The sequence below is a fragment of the Galeopterus variegatus genome, unplaced genomic scaffold (genome assembly GCF_000696425.1).
Source record: "Galeopterus variegatus unplaced genomic scaffold, G_variegatus-3.0.2 Scaffold26, whole genome shotgun sequence".
Lineage (NCBI taxonomy): Eukaryota > Metazoa > Chordata > Mammalia > Dermoptera > Cynocephalidae > Galeopterus > Galeopterus variegatus.
In genome coordinates this window covers 125,558-142,929 of record NW_007726137.1, presented here as the reverse complement: position 1 = coordinate 142,929, position 17,372 = coordinate 125,558, and the positions used below count along the sequence as shown (strand labels likewise).

Sequence of the window (17,372 nt, the reverse complement as noted above, 5' to 3'; positions counted from 1 at the left end):
GACCTGCCGGGGAGAGGCCTGCACAGCCTTGGGAAGTGTAACAGATACTGGAAATAGCAGGTGTAATTATGATTTTGGAAAATACTTTTTTCTTCTTTCAAAAGTAATTAATATGGTTCCCAAGTCCCCACTGAAGGTAAAGCGCTCAGGCTGACCATTCCCGGCGCTGCGGCGCCTGGGCTGACCCTGGTCTCCCCACACCCCCAGTCCTGACAGCCGCCTAGCAAAGGCCGGGGCCCAGAGCAGGGAGGGTGAGCTGGCCCCAAAGCACAGCTCCAGGGGCTCTCTTTAGAAAAGCTAAACTTTAATTGTTCAGATAGTTTTACAATGAAAATAGGTACTCGAAGACTGGTCTTAAATGTCCACAACTGTACAAAAGACAATTACAAAACTCTCAGGCAGGCGTGGCAGTGGGTGAGGCCCATCGCCTCCTGTTCTCTGGCATCGCTGCGGCGTCCCCAGCATCACCTCAGCACCACCTTTGGTCCCCTCAACCTCACGGGGTGGGGAGGGTGTCGCACTAGCAATGAAAAGCCCTCACTCAGTGGAATTTCTTTAAGAAAAAATAAAAAATGGTAAAAGTCTTAACAGGCAGAGCTGTCACTAAAACTAGGAAGTTGTAACTTCTTTGGTTAACTTTGAAGTTCAAAAATGTACACTGAATCCAAAAATGTGTCTTAAATCACACAAAAAGTAACCCATATTAAAATTTTAAAAAATAACCCCCAAAACACACCAGAAAAGTGAATCTAAAACTTAAAACAGGCTGGGGCTCAGCAGTGCATCAGTGGCCAGGGAGGTGGGTTGGGGACCAGCCGTGGAGGCGGGCGGTCCCTAGGAAACGTTGGTCATGGGCTTGTACTTCTTGAAGCGCGTCCACTGGCCCGTGGCGTAGTTCATCTCGAACACTGTGTCCACCAGCATGGTGGTGCTGCCCTGGCCGTCCGCCTTGGGCAGGTCCTCTGTGTGCTCACTGAGCTTGATCTGGATCACGTCCCCTTGCTCCTGGCATGGGTTCTCTGTGGGGGGCAGGGGCTGCTGGGTGGACGCCTGGGGACAAGGAGCCCATACCCCACCCTACCCAGGGCACCACCCCGCCCGGCCACACGGACGCACCTCGGGAGCCGGCCATGAAGCCAAGGATGAGGGCCTTTTCAGGCCGCGTGACTTTGTTGGCCGTCTTGAACATCTCCTGGGCAGCAAACATCTGCTCTCTCTACAAGCAGGAAGAGAGGGGTATAGGTGCCTGGGCCTCACCAGGGCCACCACCTGCTTCCACCTGCAGGCCTGTGCCAGGCATGGCCAGTACCCCACCCCAGGTGCAGGGATGTGAGGCCCTACCACCAACCGGGTGGCCCACAGGCTCCGCTAGGTCACACCTACCGTGAGGGACAGGTTCTTCTTAGGCTGTTGCTGGGCAGGGGGCTGGGTCGGTGGGGCCACCATGGCCACCGGGGGTGTCTGGGCGGCAGGGGTGCCAGCTGGAGGCGTGGTAGGCGTCAGGGGCGAGGTGGGAGCTGCAGGCGTGGGTGTGGCTGGGCTCAGACTGCTGTTGTACATGGGAGCCCTCTGCTTGAATTGTGCTGGTAGCGTGGGGCTTGGGGTGCTGGGCTCCTCGGGCGGCCGGCTGGCCTGCAAGTTGGCTTCCCGGGAAGATGGGGCTGTAGGCAGAGTGGGTCATGGTGAGCGTGGCTGCGCAGGGAGTGTTGGGGGCTGGACCTGGACCCCCACCCCCACTGCTTGCCCTGGATCTTGTGCCCAGACCCCCGTCTCAAGGCCACCTGCCCCTAGACCCCACTGCTCCTGCAGAGGCGACAGGCTCAGCCCCACTTCCCAGGCCCTGACTGCTCATCTGCCCCCAACCTGTGTGCTCTGTGCTGCTCCTCTCTGACAAGAAGCTGGAGCACCTGGAGACACCCACCAGACCAGGGGCATAAGTCCCAAGAATGCTGCCAGAGGGGCAGAGCCAGGGTTTCAGGCCTTTCCAGAGCCAGAAATGTCCAGGCTCTGGTCAGCTCCTGGCACCACACGCCACGCACTGGTGAGAAGACAGAAGAAGACAGTTTCCTTGGGCCCCACACCCTCCAGGCCCAGTGAGGACAACTGACCCCAAGGGCCCCCCTGCCCACTGAGCTCCTGGCCAGCAAAGCAGAGCCCATTGGAGCAAAAGCCCAAACACAGAGCTTACTAACCCAAGTTTAACTTTTCCTCAGGTATTTTCTTTCCAAAATTCTGGGACTGAGAGGGAGCCCCTCGGCCCCAAGGTGCCGTGACCTCGGCAGGGCCCTCCGTCTGGGAGAAATGGCCCACCCTGAGGGCAAGACCCTCCCAGCCAGGATTTTCTTTTCTGCCATGCCCCACAGTGGGCAGCTGACTGGGTTGAACAACCCCAGTAAGGGCACACAGTCAGTCAGAGCTTCCTGGAATGTGCACTGGCCAGGAGGGGCTCCCACCCCCAGCACCAGCAGGGGCTGAAAGAAAACCACAGGGAACTGGTGTCCTGACGTGGAAGAAGCCATGGGAACTGTGGTCCCCAGTGGCACCATGTGGCAGACGTGATTGTGAGCCAAGGTGGCGGAGGCCCTGCCCATGCTCACCTGGCGGGGTCTCAGAGCTGGGTGTGTAGGAGGCAGCGGGCACCGCGCTGGGTGTGGAGGGAAGGTAGCTGGTGGAGGGCAGCGCAGGCTCGCTGCCGAGAGACCCAAGTTTCTGGAAGACAGACGTGATGGTCCCTCCCGGAAGGGGCCCAGGGCTTCAGCGCGTGCTCCCCACCCCAGAGCCAGGGAAGGGGCTGCTACAGCCACGAGCCCCCAGCACCTGAAGCCACCTCGGCAGGAGGGGCTGAGCTGCTCCTGTTAAGGAGAGGAGGGTGGTCCAGGAACCTCCCGACCCAACCAGCTTCGAGGAAAGAACAAAGCCCAGCAGGCTGCTCCTGCCGCAGAAGGACCCACGCGCTCCGAGATGGCCGGAGAGCAGCCGCGGCAGGAGGACGGAGCCTGTTCCCTGGGAACGAGTGCTGTGACACGGCCTTCTCCAGGCACGGCCACAACAGGCCACACAGACTCTGGGGAAGGGGCTGCTCCCAGCTGTCTAACCTCCCCCCTCCCATAGGCATGACCATGGTCTCCAGGGCACCGAGGTCCCTGACAGCAGCCACACCTAGCACCTCCCATAGGCCTGGCCCCCATTCACGCACGGCCACCTGCGGCAGAAACGCCACCCTTGCCTGACATGGGGAAACCAAGGAGCAGTGGTGAGTAGATTCCCCAGGCAGCCCCCCGTGGGGGAGTGTGGCAGGTGTTCAGAGTCTGACGCCCAAGTCAGGGCCCCGGGCCCATGCCGCCTCTCATACACACATACATATCCATCCATCCATCCAGACATCGCCCACACACATGTACATACATATACACACACACAGGACACATTTAGTGGCTAAAAATCAGAACAAGAGGGAGCACATACTCGGGGGCGGCAGGTGCCAGGGCAGATGCTGGCGGCTGTGGGAGGCACCGCGGCCGCGCTGCACTCCAGCCTACCTGTGTAGACACCAGGCCGGCTGCGTAGTCCGGGGTGGCGTTTTCAACGATAGTCTCTTCCTTGGCTGGCTTTTCCACCACCTCTGCATCTGTGGACAGAGCAAGAGTCCTCCTGCTGGTTCAGAAGGAACAGGCATTGTCCCTGCAAGCTCAGCTCAAGACAGCAGCAGGCACCTCAAATAGTCTCCAGGCAAAGGAGAAGACAATGGCCACCAGCACGGTGCGAAAACAAGCGTCCGTAGGTCGGAGAAGAGGGACCCCCAGGAAGAGAGGCCCTCTCCTGTCACCTAGCAGCCCCGCCAGGGAAGCACCCAGCCCGCCCCAGGACAGGGTCCCTGGCGCGGACAGCCCCGGACACGCACCTAACGTCTTTCTTCTTCTCTTTGCTTCTCGGCCAGCACCGACCATATCCAGCTCAGAGATATCGAGCAGCTGCCAAAACACACACAAGCGCGCACGTAACTACAATGCGAAGGGGAAGCGACACTGACCTTGCCGGGGGCGTCATAGAAGCTGGGGGATGGGCCCACCTTCACGCCCCTTTCTTTCCGCAGGGGTGTCCTCGAAGGCGGGATAGGGGTCCGGTTCCCGGTGGGGCTGAAGACGCTGGGTGTGGTGGGGCTTCTGAAGGGCGCCTGCTTCGGGATGCCTTTGAGAGGGGCTGGGGAGAGGACGGTGCCTGTCAGTGGTCCAGCGGGAGCTCCCACACCCTCTGACCACCGGAGAGGGCCCATGACGGGGGCTGCTCCGGGGAGGACTTCAAGGAGGGGGCCGGCTCCTGCCACTGTCTGTATGTTCCACCCTTTTCTACAATGAGCAGAGGCTGTCCCTGCCAGCGTCACTGTGGGGAAGGGATGCGTAGCTGAGACCCTGCCAACCCAGCGACACGCCCTTGCAAGTCTGCTTGGAAGAACCCTGCCACAGGCCCAGCAGGTGACGGCTGGCCAGGACACCTGTGACTCCCAGACCTCAGAGGGCAGCCAACCAAGGGCATCGAGTCAGCCCTCCCAGAAGGGAAAGGACATCACTCCACCTGTGGCCATTTTGTCAAGAACACCGAGCAAAGACAAAGGCACCACGTCACCTCAGAACACTGGGCCTTCAGTCAGCATGGACAGGCCAGCCTCTATTTTCCTCTTGCGCATCTCAGTACACAGACGCCCACACACCCTCCTCTCCCCAAGCCCCGTCCTCCTGTCGGGTGATGACGCGCCCTAGGTTGCCTTCCTGTACATCAGCACCTGCCACACCCTGCACCCTCCAGGGCATGCTCAGATCTCACACAAGGACCCAGGCCTACAGCAGGGAAATGCCCACAGGACTGCGCCATCAGAACACTGGGTAGAGGACAGACACACTGACCAATATCTGGCCCTCCCCTCCCTCCCTGGCTGAGCAAGTGCAGCTCCCGCCCTCGGGGTGCCTTGCTGGGCAGAAAGGAAGATGGGGTCTGCTCCAGGGGGCCAGGTGGAATGGGGAGTGAGGCAGAGCCTTGGCTGCTGTGGGTAGGGAAACGACAGAGGGGACCAGCTTGGTGGGACAAGATCCCAAATGAGCCACGTGGTGCAGGCCCTGAGCACCCCACGCAGGAGGGCCAAAGGGAAACCCTGCAACGCCATCAGTTGTGCATTTACCAATTACTCCCCAAAACAGGAGAGTGGCCATCCTGCCCGCTGGCCCCTAGCTTTGTTCAGTGCCTTCTGGAGGTGCACTGTGCCCTGGCCATGGTTCCCAGGGGCAATCCCGTTTTCTTGTGATCCATGTCCATCCTGCTTAAGCTCGTGCCCAACCCCAGGGAGGAACATGCTCAAATCAACAAGGACACATCAAGGCACGAGCCTGAGAACAGCAGGTGGGGCTGGCCAGCAGCAGGAGGCAGTTTACTCTGTGCAGGGGGCTAGGAGTCCCCATCTCCAGGCACTGTCGCTGCCGCTGCCTCCCCACACATGCACAGACATGGGGCACAACAGCAGCACTGGGCCGGTGGCCGAACCGGGTGAGACAGGAGTAGGCACGTGGCACGTCTGCCCACGGACAGCCACTGCAGACCGCAGCAAGTGTCTCCCTCAAACTCCGGCCCTCCTCCTCTTAGCACGCCTGTCCTTCCAGGTCTCTCCCTACATGGAAAAGCTCATGAAACTAACCCAGAGTTCTCTCCTCATTTCATAAATGACCCAGAAGGGATCTTTAGGGCTTATTGCCCCATCAATTTTAATGTCTAAGTGACTTTGCTAAGGAGGAAAAGCAGCATCTTTCAGGTCAAGCCCCAAGTCTGACAAGCTATGATGGCTCTGACCGTGAGCAACCCGGATGCGGGGCAGCTCTCAGGGCCTGGGCACTCTGTTGTGAGCACGAACACATGAAGGCACTCAGCCGTGCAGCAGGGCGATGGCCTTACTTGTGGTGTCCATCTTCCGGAGCAGCCCCCGGCCCTTGGCATGGAAGGGCACCCCCGCACTCCTCTTCAGCTGCTGCGCGGTCTCAGTGGCTGCAAGGGAAGGACGCGTGTGTCAGCACTCATCAGAATGGCACCGCCTCTCACCCCACGTAAGTCCCACCTGCGGGAGCCTGCTGTACAAGGACGAGTTGGCAGTATTCGTACACCAAGGCTTGTTTTCCTAACTAACCACCCGCCCGTTTACTGAGAAGCCTAACCCAAGTCAAATATTACCAGATTTTCTGTGTCAAAAACTCTTTCCTGTAAGCATGCTCAAGCGCTGCAGCATGCCTGCACTTCCCAGGAGATGGGGCCAATGGCTCCCTATCTCCCCACGGACCACCCGGGCCTCCAGCTGGGGACATCAGCTCATGCCCATGGACCACCATCCTCACCAATGGTCAGCAGGCACAGCTTAGGATTCTCCTCACAAATGCATAATTATAAGGAAGAAACAAAAAAGAGACTTTCCTGACTTGGCTCAGTAAGGCTGGAGGGTGAGGGGAGACCAAATGCCACTAGCAGACCCTGGGCCACTGCTGGCTACACGTGGGAGGACAGAGCAGGTGTAGCTGCTGACCTCCTGGTCGGGATGCGTCTGCCATGGGGGCTGGGCCTGAGGGATGGAGCAGAGACCTCTCAAGCTGCCCAGTGGCCCTGCAGTGCCATGGAGCCCAAGACAGTGTTGGGCCTGATGCTATTTAAACCGAGAGTCATGGACAGCTGCTGTATTTTATTTGGACTCTCTGAAAGCGGTGTTTATGTATGTTATTAACATTAATTTCAGAACCTTTCAAAACAATTTATTGAAACCTCTATCTTACTATCTGGTTGAAGAAATCAATTTCCTTGCCCTTTTCCCAGTCAACAATTTCCACACAGTTTGTAAGACACTATTTGGGAAAACATTAAATGAAATGACCAAATATCTTTAAGGTCAAATCTAGATCACTGGCAGCTCAAGAGGAAGGTAAAGATATGAGTTAAGGCCAGTGCTGCCCCACACGGACGCTGCATCAGCCTTGTACGCCACTGCCTGCTGCAAGGCGCACGACAGCATGACTCAGTTGGTAGAGACTCCATTTTTGTAACAAAGATTATGGACACCTTAGCCTGAAAAACTGAAGTGTCTAAAACATGTTTTCAAAGCATAGTTTGGTATAGCAATAAATTTCCAAAAAAAGCACCTCATGCAGAACTCCGTCTTCCTGAAAAGAAAGAGTAGGAACCTTAAAATCTAAGAGAAACCTAAAATTCAAAGCCCTAGGGAGACAAAAGCGTGATCTACTCTGCAGTCAGTCTGCCCCATGCCTGGGCCCGCAGTGGCACCATGCTCGGGGACACTCACACTTCTGCAGGAGTTCCGCCCGCAGCGTGGCACTCTTGGGTTTCCGCTTCAACTGGAAGTGCTTCACCGGGGGTGTGAGGGGCCCAGCGAGGGTGGTCAGGGCGTTCTTATTCAAGTACTGGCACTCCAGTGGCAGCATGGCGGATGCCTCGCACTCGCCCACTGTGCAGAAACAACAGTCAGGGGCGCCTTTCCTTACTGGGGGTGCTTAGGCCATACTCGCAGCTAATAGGACAACTGAGCTTTTGCTATCTGTAGTTGTGTAGCTTCTGCTTTGGTTTCAAGTCCCCTCTGCTCCAGCTTTGCCATCCCCAGGAAGTGAGGCCATCACAGTGGCCCATGTGGCAAGGATGGGCGGCCCCCCTCCCCAGGAGAGGAGCTCCACACAATCCTGTGGGAGCTTTTTAAAAACAGAAAGCCCAGGGGCCGGCCCGGTGGCGCACTGGAGAGTGCACCACTTGGGAGCCCGGCGGTGCTCCTGCCGAGGGTTCGGATCCCATGTGGTGACCGGTTCCCGCTCACTGGCTGAGCGCGGCGCGGGCACAACACCGAGGGTTGCGATCCTGTTGCCGGTTCCCAGTACGGGCGCGACACCGAGGTTTGCGATCCCATACTGGTCAGTAAAAAAGACAAAAAGGAAAAAAAAAAAAACGAACAACAACAAAAAAAACCAGAAAGCCCAGAGAGAGAGGATGGGGAATGTCAGCCGTGAGCCCTCGGCATGGCAGGTGTCACAAATACTGCTGTTGCCGGAGGGGGTAACATTCCTAAAACATATCAAATTTTCGCAAAGCACGCCCCAAGCCACAGCAAGAGTAAGTCTGGCCTCCACAGGCTTCTCTCCTCCAGTCCCCATGGGTCCTCAGGTCAGTGGTCTCTCCTGAACCCTGCTGAATCCCAGCCCTCCACAAAACTGCCCATGCACGTTTGAGTCTGTGTGGTCCACCCAGTGGTTAGAGCTCGGGAAAAGCCCACAGAGAACAGGTGCACCTGCTGCCTGGAGGAGTTACAGGACCACTTCGAGAAGCAGCACAGAGCACAGTCAGGCCCCTCCTGCTCCCAAGGGATATTCCCCAGAGACACATCAAAGGGGTGGGTGTGGATGGTTCTGAAAGCATTTGTGTGGTGCGTGTGCAATTACAAATCAAGTAAAAATCTAAAAAGTACAAGAGTGAGTGGTCACCTCAGAGGTGAGAAGAGCTGTCAGGAGCCACCCTCAGAGGACAGCCATGCCAGCAGCCCCTGCCGGAGCCAGAGCCTTGACTTCTCCAATGCACGGCCCTGTCTTTCTGGGCACTCCTCCCCTGCAGGAGGCTGGGGCACAAGGTTTAATCTTCCGGGCACTGCCAGTTCCAATTATCCAAGGTAGGAGAAATTCAGAAAAGGTCCATGCCACCACCATTTGCAAATATTTTCTAAGTGGTTTTCAGTTCACGTTCTAAATAACTAACTGATGATATTTCCATCATGTATTTCTGAGCATCTACTGTGTGTCAGAGAATGTTCTAGGCTCTTGAGATATAACCTGAACAGATAAGGTTCCTGCCTGCGTGGAGCTAATCGGAGAGATGGTGAGTGAACGTGAAAACCACAAATGATACAACTTCAGATGAGGCAAGCATGTGGGGTTGGGGCTTGCAGGCTGTCACAGTTTGTTTTTCAAGGGTTGGCAAAATGCCAGACAGCAGCATGTGGGGGGTGACATGTGTATATAGTTAATATTTTAAGAACCATAACACACTCACGGTAAACAACACACACTCTAAAAATCAAATTCATTTTAGAAAAAAATGTTTAAAATAAGACCCATTTCCCTCACCCCAACATGAATTAAAGCCACAAAACATACCCTTTTCTCTAAGTTCTCCTAAAATATCTTGAACATTGGGATTCTGCTCCTCAAGGTCAAGATTAAGCGACCCCGTGTCTGGAAAGGACTTCAGAATGTCCGCAACCATGAGAACCCAGGGGTCTGAGTCCAGGCTGGCGAGCTGGATGATCTCCATCAGGGCACCCTTCATCTGCCAAGAGAGAAGACGCTGCTGGCATGACCGCCTGCTCCTAACGAACATGCCCACCTCCAACCTGGCCAGAGCTCCTGGGGGGCACAGGGCAGCACCATCCTCTGTGCCAATGGCCCAGCCCTGGCACCCACACTTCCACCTGTGGGCTCCCTTTCCTCTGCACCCCACCCCCACCCTGGGGCACCAGCTTCTCTGAGCTGCCACAGCCTCCACCAGGTTGCCATGCCCCAGCCTCCCAGACAGCTCCCAGCAGCACCCAGTACTCTGGGCTTGATTTCTCTCTGGTGTGCAGACTTAACAGAAGCTGAAGGCCCAGAAGCCAGGGCTGCCGTCACCTCCACTGAAGAAACCTGCTGATGCGGGTGTCTTGAGTATGAAGAGTTGGGCCCAGGGCTAGCAATGGGGTGCACAGAGGAAGGCAGGTGGCCTGACACACTCAACAAAGGGACAGGGGCTTGGTCACCTGTGGCCACCCAGGGGAAGGGGGAGTGTGGGAAGGCAGAAAAGGACTGGAGGAGCTGGATCAGCACCTGCGACAGCTGAGTTGAGGTGTGCGCCCGTGACCCACCAGCCTTCTGGGTCAGAAACGGCCATCTCGAGGGCTGGCAGGAGCTGCTGGGACTCAGGACCTCTCAGGAAGTACAGTGAGGCCCTGCACTTGCCATGTCTATGTGGATGGGCTCACATCCATCTCTTTGGAAGGTAAGAGGAGAACAACTTGCAAGAGGCCAGCATGCCTGAAGGACACTTGTGATGTGGGGCCTTCGATGCTGGCACTGCCCGCCACGTCCCTCAACATCTGGGAGGCTGAATCCTTCCCAGGCCACCCACCTACCCCACCCCATGGAGCCCAGGCCTGCCGGGGCTGCTTCAGCCACACGAATCCACAAATCCTTTTCATGAGAAAATGCTAAAGAGCCAGTACATGGCGTGCCATGTTCCTCTCCTGTCTTTCCCACAGGACTGGCAATGTCCCCTGCCCATGGGGCTGCTTGCAAAACTTGGTGCACAGCAGAGCTGCCCTTGAGGGGCACAGGTGCGAGAGGGGCTGGTGACTGTGGAGCAAACAACAGCATCCTGCCCTGTGCAGACGCCCAGCCAAAACTCCAGCACAAGTCCTCTCTGTCGTCTCCGCAAAAGTCAAAGTCCTGTCCTAAGAGGGCTGTGGCCATCGGCCTCATTGCCCGCCTCATCTCACACGCCCTTGCGGGGTGGGGGTGGGGGTTCACAAGCACAAAGGGTCCCATTCACTCTCTTTGTTAGCTTCCCTCTGCCCTTGGGGACCATAACCTGGCTCAAGAGGCTGCTGCCTGCCTGCTGCCCTGTCACTGTGCCTTCAGCCTCTCAGGAACAACCAGCATAGCCTCCAGCCAGATCCAATACCCAGCACCTGCTGGGGACCTGTGCCCTTATCCTCCAGGAGTAGACAGGCTTATGCCCCAAGTCCTGCCCAGATGGGGCCAGTCAGCTTGCACCTGCCATCCCCAAACACACGGTAGCCCCCCCATCCATTCACCACACCTGAGTATGCTGAGTATGCGGACACAGAGACAGACGTGTGCCAAGAAGAGGAAGAGGAGACAGGCACGTGCATGGAGTGATGTGCCTAAAGCCAAGGAACACCTAAGGCTTCCAGAAGCTAGGAGAGGCCGGGAACAGATTCTTTCCTGGAGCCTTTGAGGGAGCGTGGCCCTGCCAACACGGTGATTTGACTCCTGGCCACTCAGAGCTGAGAGACAATAAATTCCTGTTGCTCTAAGCCACTCAGTTTGTGTACTCTGTTACAGCAGCCCCAGGAAACAAATGCACACACAAAGAGGAAAGTTGGATAGTATTTTACAGTAAAGAAAAGAAGTCAGGGGGGTTAAAAACAAAAAAGACCACTGTTACAAACTGAACGTTTGTGTCCCTCTGCAAATTCATATGTGAAGGCTGTCTGACTTTGTTCAGGCTGCTACAACAGAATACCAGAGACTGGGTGGCTTATGAACAACAGACATTTATTATTTATAGTTTTGGAGGCTGAAGCTAACTCCAAGATCAAAATGCTGTCAGATTTGGTGTCTGGTGAGGACCCGCTTCCCGGTTCTCAGATGGCCCTTCCTCGCTGTGTCCTCACATGGCAGAAGGGCTGAATGAGCTCCCTTGGGTCTATTTTATAAGGGCACTAATCCCTTTTATGAAGGCTCTGCCCTTATGACTTAATTATCTCCCAAAAGCCCCACCTCCTAATACTATCACCTTAAGGGTTAGGAATTCAACTATGAGTTTTTGGGGGACACAAACACTCAGACAATAGCAAAGCCTAATCCCCAATTAATGGTATTTGGAGATGAGGCCTTTGGGAGGTAATTAGGTCGTGAGGGTAGGGCTCTGGTCTAAAGGGATTTCACACCCACCCACCCCAAGAGAGCAGGTAGTAGGCAGCTAGCTATCTGCAAGCCAGGAGGAGTCCTCACTAGAAACTGAATCGGCTGGCACCTTGTTCTTGGACTTCCACCCTCCAAGACGGAGAAATCACTCTCTGTTGTTTAAGCTGCCCAGTCTGTGGTACTGTTGTGGCAGCCTGTGCTGACTGATACATCTACCTTTAGATTAAACAAGATCACACACGCACACACACACACGGGCACCACTAATTCATGAGGAAAGGAGAATCAGCTTGCATCTAGCACCTGGTGTGGAGCCCTGGGCTCAGAACACAGAGAAAAATAAAACTAACTCCTCGTCTAACATCACGTGTGAGAGTGGACTTTTGATGCACTAGAGATCTACTGATGAACAGGATGTGCAAAAGAACAAAATAAGTACAAAGAAAGTAGAAGGAAGAAAATTAGAGCAAAGATTAGTGGAACAAAAACAACATCAACAAAGCCAAAAGCTGGTTCTTTGAAAAGTCTTACAAAATTGACAAACATACAGTGAAATGGATCAAGAAAAAAAAAATGAAAAAGGGAACATCACTACACATGCTTCTGACATTACAAAAAATTAAGAGAATATTATTAACTACTTTATGCTAAAAAACTTGAAAATTTAGTAGAAACAGCCAAATTCCTAGAAAAATATAACATCGAAATGTATTTAAGACCATAAAACCAAAAATCAATACTCAAAAATCTTCCCACAAAAAAGAATCCCAGGCCCAGAAGTCTTCATTATCAAGTTCTACCAAACATTTAGGAAGAAATAATGCTACTATTAAACAAACTTTCCAGAGAAGAGGAAAACAGAGAATATGTTACAACTCCTTTTATAAGGGCAGCATAACCTCATACCAAAATCTGACAAAAACAGTCTGGGAAAGTAAACCATAGATCAACCTCACCCATGAACATAGATACAAAATTCATATGCAAAATATCAGGACAATATAACCCAACAACATAAAATGACCAACTTAGGTTTACCTCAGGAATGCGAGGTTGGTTTGCAATCAATGCTACTCTGTTAATGTGATGGATTACATGTCAATAGATTTCTTAATCATTTGATAAAATCAGAAATTCTTTTTTTTTTTTTTTTTTGTCTTTTGTCTTTTTTCGTGTCCGGCAATGGACCGCAACCCTCAGTGTCGCGCCCGTACCAGACCGGGACCGGCAACGGGATCGCAACCCTCGGTGCTGTGCCCGCCCCTCGCTCAGCCAGTGAGCGGGAACCGGTCTGTATGTGGGATCCGAACCCTCGGCGGGAGCGCCGCCGCACTCCCAAGCGGCGCACTGTAGCAGTGCGCCACCGGGCCGGCCCCTAAAATCAGAAATTCATTTATGTTCATACTCACTAGGATGGTTGTATCAAGTAGACAGATAACAAGTGCTGGCAAGGATGTGAGAAACTGAATACTCAGGGCCGGCCCGGTGGCACACTGCTACAGTGCGCCGCTTGGGAGTGCGGTGGCGCTCCCGCTGAGGGTTCGGATCCCACATACAGACCGGTTCCCGCTCACTGGCTGAGCGAGGGGCGGGCGTAGCACCGAGGGTTGCGATCCCGTTGCCGGTCCCGGTCCGGTACGGGCGCGACACTGAGGGTTGCGGTCCGTTGCCGGACACGAAAAAAGACAAAAAGGAAAAAAAAAAAGAAACTGAATACTCAAAAATCACTGAGGGGAATGTAAAATAGTACAGCCACTACTATACAAAACAGGCAGTTCTTCAAAACGTTAAACACAGAGTTACCATCTGGCCCCACAATTCTACTCATAGGTATAAATCCAAGAAAACTGAAAACACACATCCATACAAAACCCTGTGGTGTTCATAGCAGCATTATTCATAATTACCAAAAAGTGGAAACAACCCAAATGTCATTGATTGATGAATAATGGATGAGTAAAATATGGCCTATCCATACAATGGACATCATTCAGAGATAAAAGGGAACGTGCTGATGCATGTTACAATACAAATGAACCCTGAAGACATTACGTTAAGTGAAAGAAGTCAGACACAAAAGACCACATGTATGATTCACTTATATGAAATGTCCAGAAAAGGCATATCTACAGAGGCAGAAAGCAGATTAGTTGTTGTCTAGGATTGGGGGGTGTGGAGGAGAAGACTGGGGGGGACTGCTAATGATATAGGATTTCTTTTGGGGAGTGATGAAAATGTTCTAAAATTGACTAGGATCATCAACTCTGTGAATAAACTAAAAACCACTGAGTTTTACAATTTTAATGAGTTGTACAGTATGTGAATTATAGCTCAATAAAGGTGTTAGAAAAACTAATTCTTGATTTAAAAAATTTTTTTAATCTCCTAGGAATAGAAAAGAATTTCCTTAACTGCATAAAGGTATTCACCAAAGACAATAAGAAACATAATACTAATTGGCAAAACATTCAAAGTTCTTCCTGTGTGATCAGAAACAAGACAATGTACTGGAGGATCCTGGCTAGTACACTAGGACAAGAAAAAGAAAAAAGTAATTGGAAAGAGAAGCAATATTAAGTACACAGAAAAATCAAGAAGATTCTACAGAAAAATTACTGCAATTAGTAATACTATAGCACAGATGCTATTCACAAACTCATTATCTAAAATCAATTACTTTTCTATATACCAGTAACAAGTAGAAAACAAAATTTTAACAGATACTATTTACAACTGAATGAAAAGATATGAAATATCTAGGAACATATAAGATGGAAGGCCTCTACAGAGAAAGTCATAAAACCTTATGGCAGATATTAAAGATCTAAAAAGATATGCCCATATTCACAAATTATTTAATATTACTAAGAAGATTTCGGGCTGGCTGATTAGTTCAGTTGGCACACGGCAGTGTTATAACACCAAGGTCATGGGTTCGGATCCGCATACCAACCAGCTGCCAAAAATAAAATAAAACCAGTGCCTGTACACATGCCATAAAAAAAAAAAAAATAACCCCCCCCCAATAAAAGATTTCACTCTAGAATGAACAATATATTCAGTTCAGTCTTAAAATTCCAACAGGTTTGATGTGTGTAATTGGGAAGTGAATAGAAAATATGCAGATACATGGAAGTGCAAAGGGCCAAGAATAGCCAGATGCTTCTGAGGAGGAGGGCTTGCCCTGTTAGCTATCACGACTTATGAATAAAGCAATGATAACGACTGTGTGGGATTATTAGCACAGCAACACACAAGTGGCCCAAAAGAACAGAGCAGAGCCCAGAAACAGACCTACAGTGGAAATGACAGTGCACATCAATGGAAAGACTGTGGTTTCAATCAATGGTGCTGGACTAATAGGACATCCATGTGGAAAATACTAAAATTGGACTCCCAGCTTCACAAAGTCATCAATTCCAGGTAGACTGAAGATTCAAGTGTGAAAGGCAGAACTGCACAGCTCTGCCAACACAGCACAGGGAGTGGTGTGGCCTTGGGTGGGGATTGTGTCCTAAATGAGACATGATTGGCACCAACCACAGGGAAAGATGAAAACAATCACCTACCTTCAAACTAAAAGCTTCTCTTCATCCAAAGATTCTGGGAAGAAATCTAAATCAAGCCACAACTGGGAGATACTTCTAACATATAAAACTGTAAAAGGACTGGTATCCAGAATTTATTTTAAAAAGGAGGGGGAGGGGCAGCTGGCCAGTGAGCTCACTTGGGAGAGCATGGTGTTAGTAACACCAAGGTCCATGGGTTTGGATCCCAGCACTGGCCAGCTGCTACCCCCCACCCCCACCCCAGCCAAAAAAGGGGTCGGATCCCTGTACCGGCCAGCCGCCAAAAAAACACCCAAAAGCAAAAAAAAAAAAAAAAACCCAAAGCAAAAAATAAACAAAAAAACTCCTATGAAGCAATTAAAAAAAAGAGAATCAGGAAGAAGAAGAAGAAGAAGAAAAGAAAAAAAAGAGATTTAAACAGATAATTTACAAAAAGAAAACCAAACAGCAAATAAACACATAAAAAGATGTTCAACTGTATAACTAATAAGGCAGATATAAATGAAGGGCCGGCCCGTGGCTCACTTGGGAGAGCGTGGTGCTGACAACACCAAGTCAAGGGTTAAGATCCCCTTACCGGTCATCTTTTAAAAAATTTTTTTTTTTCCTTTTTGTCTTTTTTCGTGACCGTTAACGGGATCGCAACCCTCAGTGTTGCGCCTGTACCGCGACCGACAACGGGATCGCAACCCTCGGTGTCATGCCCGCACCGCGCTCAACCAGTGAGCAGACCAGTCTCTATATGGGATCCAAACCCTTGGCAGGAGCGCTGCCGCGCTCCCAAGCGCCACACTCTACTGAGTGCGCCACCGGGCCGGCCCTTAAAAATTTTTTTTAAATAAAAAATAAATTAAAACCACCCAGTGATATTTACACATCCATCAGACTGACAAATTTTAGTGAGGAATATAATTTGTTACAACCACTTTGACAAACAATTTGGCACAATCCTATGACCCCCCCGACCCCCTTTCACTCCTAATATTACAGTTTAAGAACTGCATGCTTACAAGCACCCAAATACTCACACAATAATGCTGGTAGCAACATTATTCACAACAGCAAAAACCTGGCCACAACCTAAGCATCTCCGTATGATAGAAATGGATAAAGTACTGCCTGCTCAGAGAATGGAATACCACACAGCAATTAAAATTAAACCAGTCAGCTTCAACGTGGATGAATCTGTCAAGGTGTCAGCCAACAGACACACCCACCCACACCGTACTTACAAAATACACACCATATGATACTGTAATATTAAGCTCACGTCAGACGAAACCAAACCCTACTGTTTAGGAATGCATATATAATTGCTAACACTACAAAGAACAGCAAAGAAATGACTGCCCCTCCAAATGGGGGAGGAGAGAGCGACAAGGCTGTGGCTGGAAGGGGGCTGCTTCTGAGGGGACAACTGTCCTCTCTCTTCACCTGTGCGGGGAGTACAGGAGTGGGTCCCTCTGCTATTACTGTTCGTTAAACTGAATACGCACTTTTGTATACGTTATATCTCAACCCCCCCACAATTATAACCTATTGTCATACAACACTAATAACAGCAGCAGCGGGGGAATGTTTAAATTTTGGTGCTTCAATGTTTTGCAAAACTACTTAGTTTGCACGGAAAGCGACACATGTATATAAAATGTTTCCAAAAAAACAAAACACAAATCTCACCACCCACTCATTAGAAGGATGCGCAAACATCAGCGTGATGGAAAGAACTGAAAGAACAGAGAGCGACCTACTGGATACTTCGTAAGGCAAGGACAAAACAGCCACTTGCGGACTTACACTAAGGGCCCGAAACCAGAGCCCGGCGCTGGGGGGCCACTGGGGACCAGCTTCCCGGCGCGGCGTCCGACCCCCTCCCTGGGCCGACCAGGACCTCGTTTCAGGAGGACGCTGGACCTCGGACCCGGGTGACCCAGCTGGGGCCGGCGTGACCCCCGCCCCAAGATTCGACTGTGGCCTGGGAGGGAGAGGGGTTTCGGAAGTGGGGAGGAGCGGAAATAAGGCGGGGGTGTGAGGGTCCTGAGGGGAGGGGGAGGGGTGTGAGGGTCCTGAGGGGAGGGGGAGG

The 17,372-nt window shown here is 52.0% G+C and overlaps 1 protein-coding gene across 3 annotated transcripts; it reads right to left on the bottom strand.

Annotated features, from left to right (window-relative positions):
- Window positions 1-66: 66 nt before the first annotated feature.
- On the bottom strand, window positions 67-17,180 carry NELFA (negative elongation factor complex member A). 3 transcript variants are annotated; one of them, XM_008569117.1, is made up of 11 exons: window positions 17,087-17,180; window positions 9,174-9,345; window positions 7,325-7,486; window positions 5,938-6,027; window positions 4,070-4,200; window positions 3,902-3,971; window positions 3,540-3,628; window positions 2,598-2,709; window positions 1,384-1,661; window positions 1,117-1,216; window positions 67-1,019 (listed from the first exon to the last, which is right to left on the bottom strand). In XM_008569117.1, the coding sequence occupies exons 2-11, from the start codon at window positions 9,343-9,345 to the stop codon at window positions 835-837; spliced, it is 1,389 nt and encodes a 462-aa protein (XP_008567339.1). In that variant the 5' UTR covers window positions 17,087-17,180; the 3' UTR covers window positions 67-834. The 3 variants fall into 3 exon arrangements, with proteins under 3 accessions (XP_008567339.1, XP_008567332.1, XP_008567348.1); XM_008569110.1 differs by lacking the exon at window positions 17,087-17,180 and having other exon boundaries at window positions 9,174-9,407; XM_008569126.1 differs by lacking the exons at window positions 7,325-7,486; window positions 17,087-17,180 and having other exon boundaries at window positions 9,174-9,408.
- Window positions 17,181-17,372: the final 192 nt, after the last annotated feature.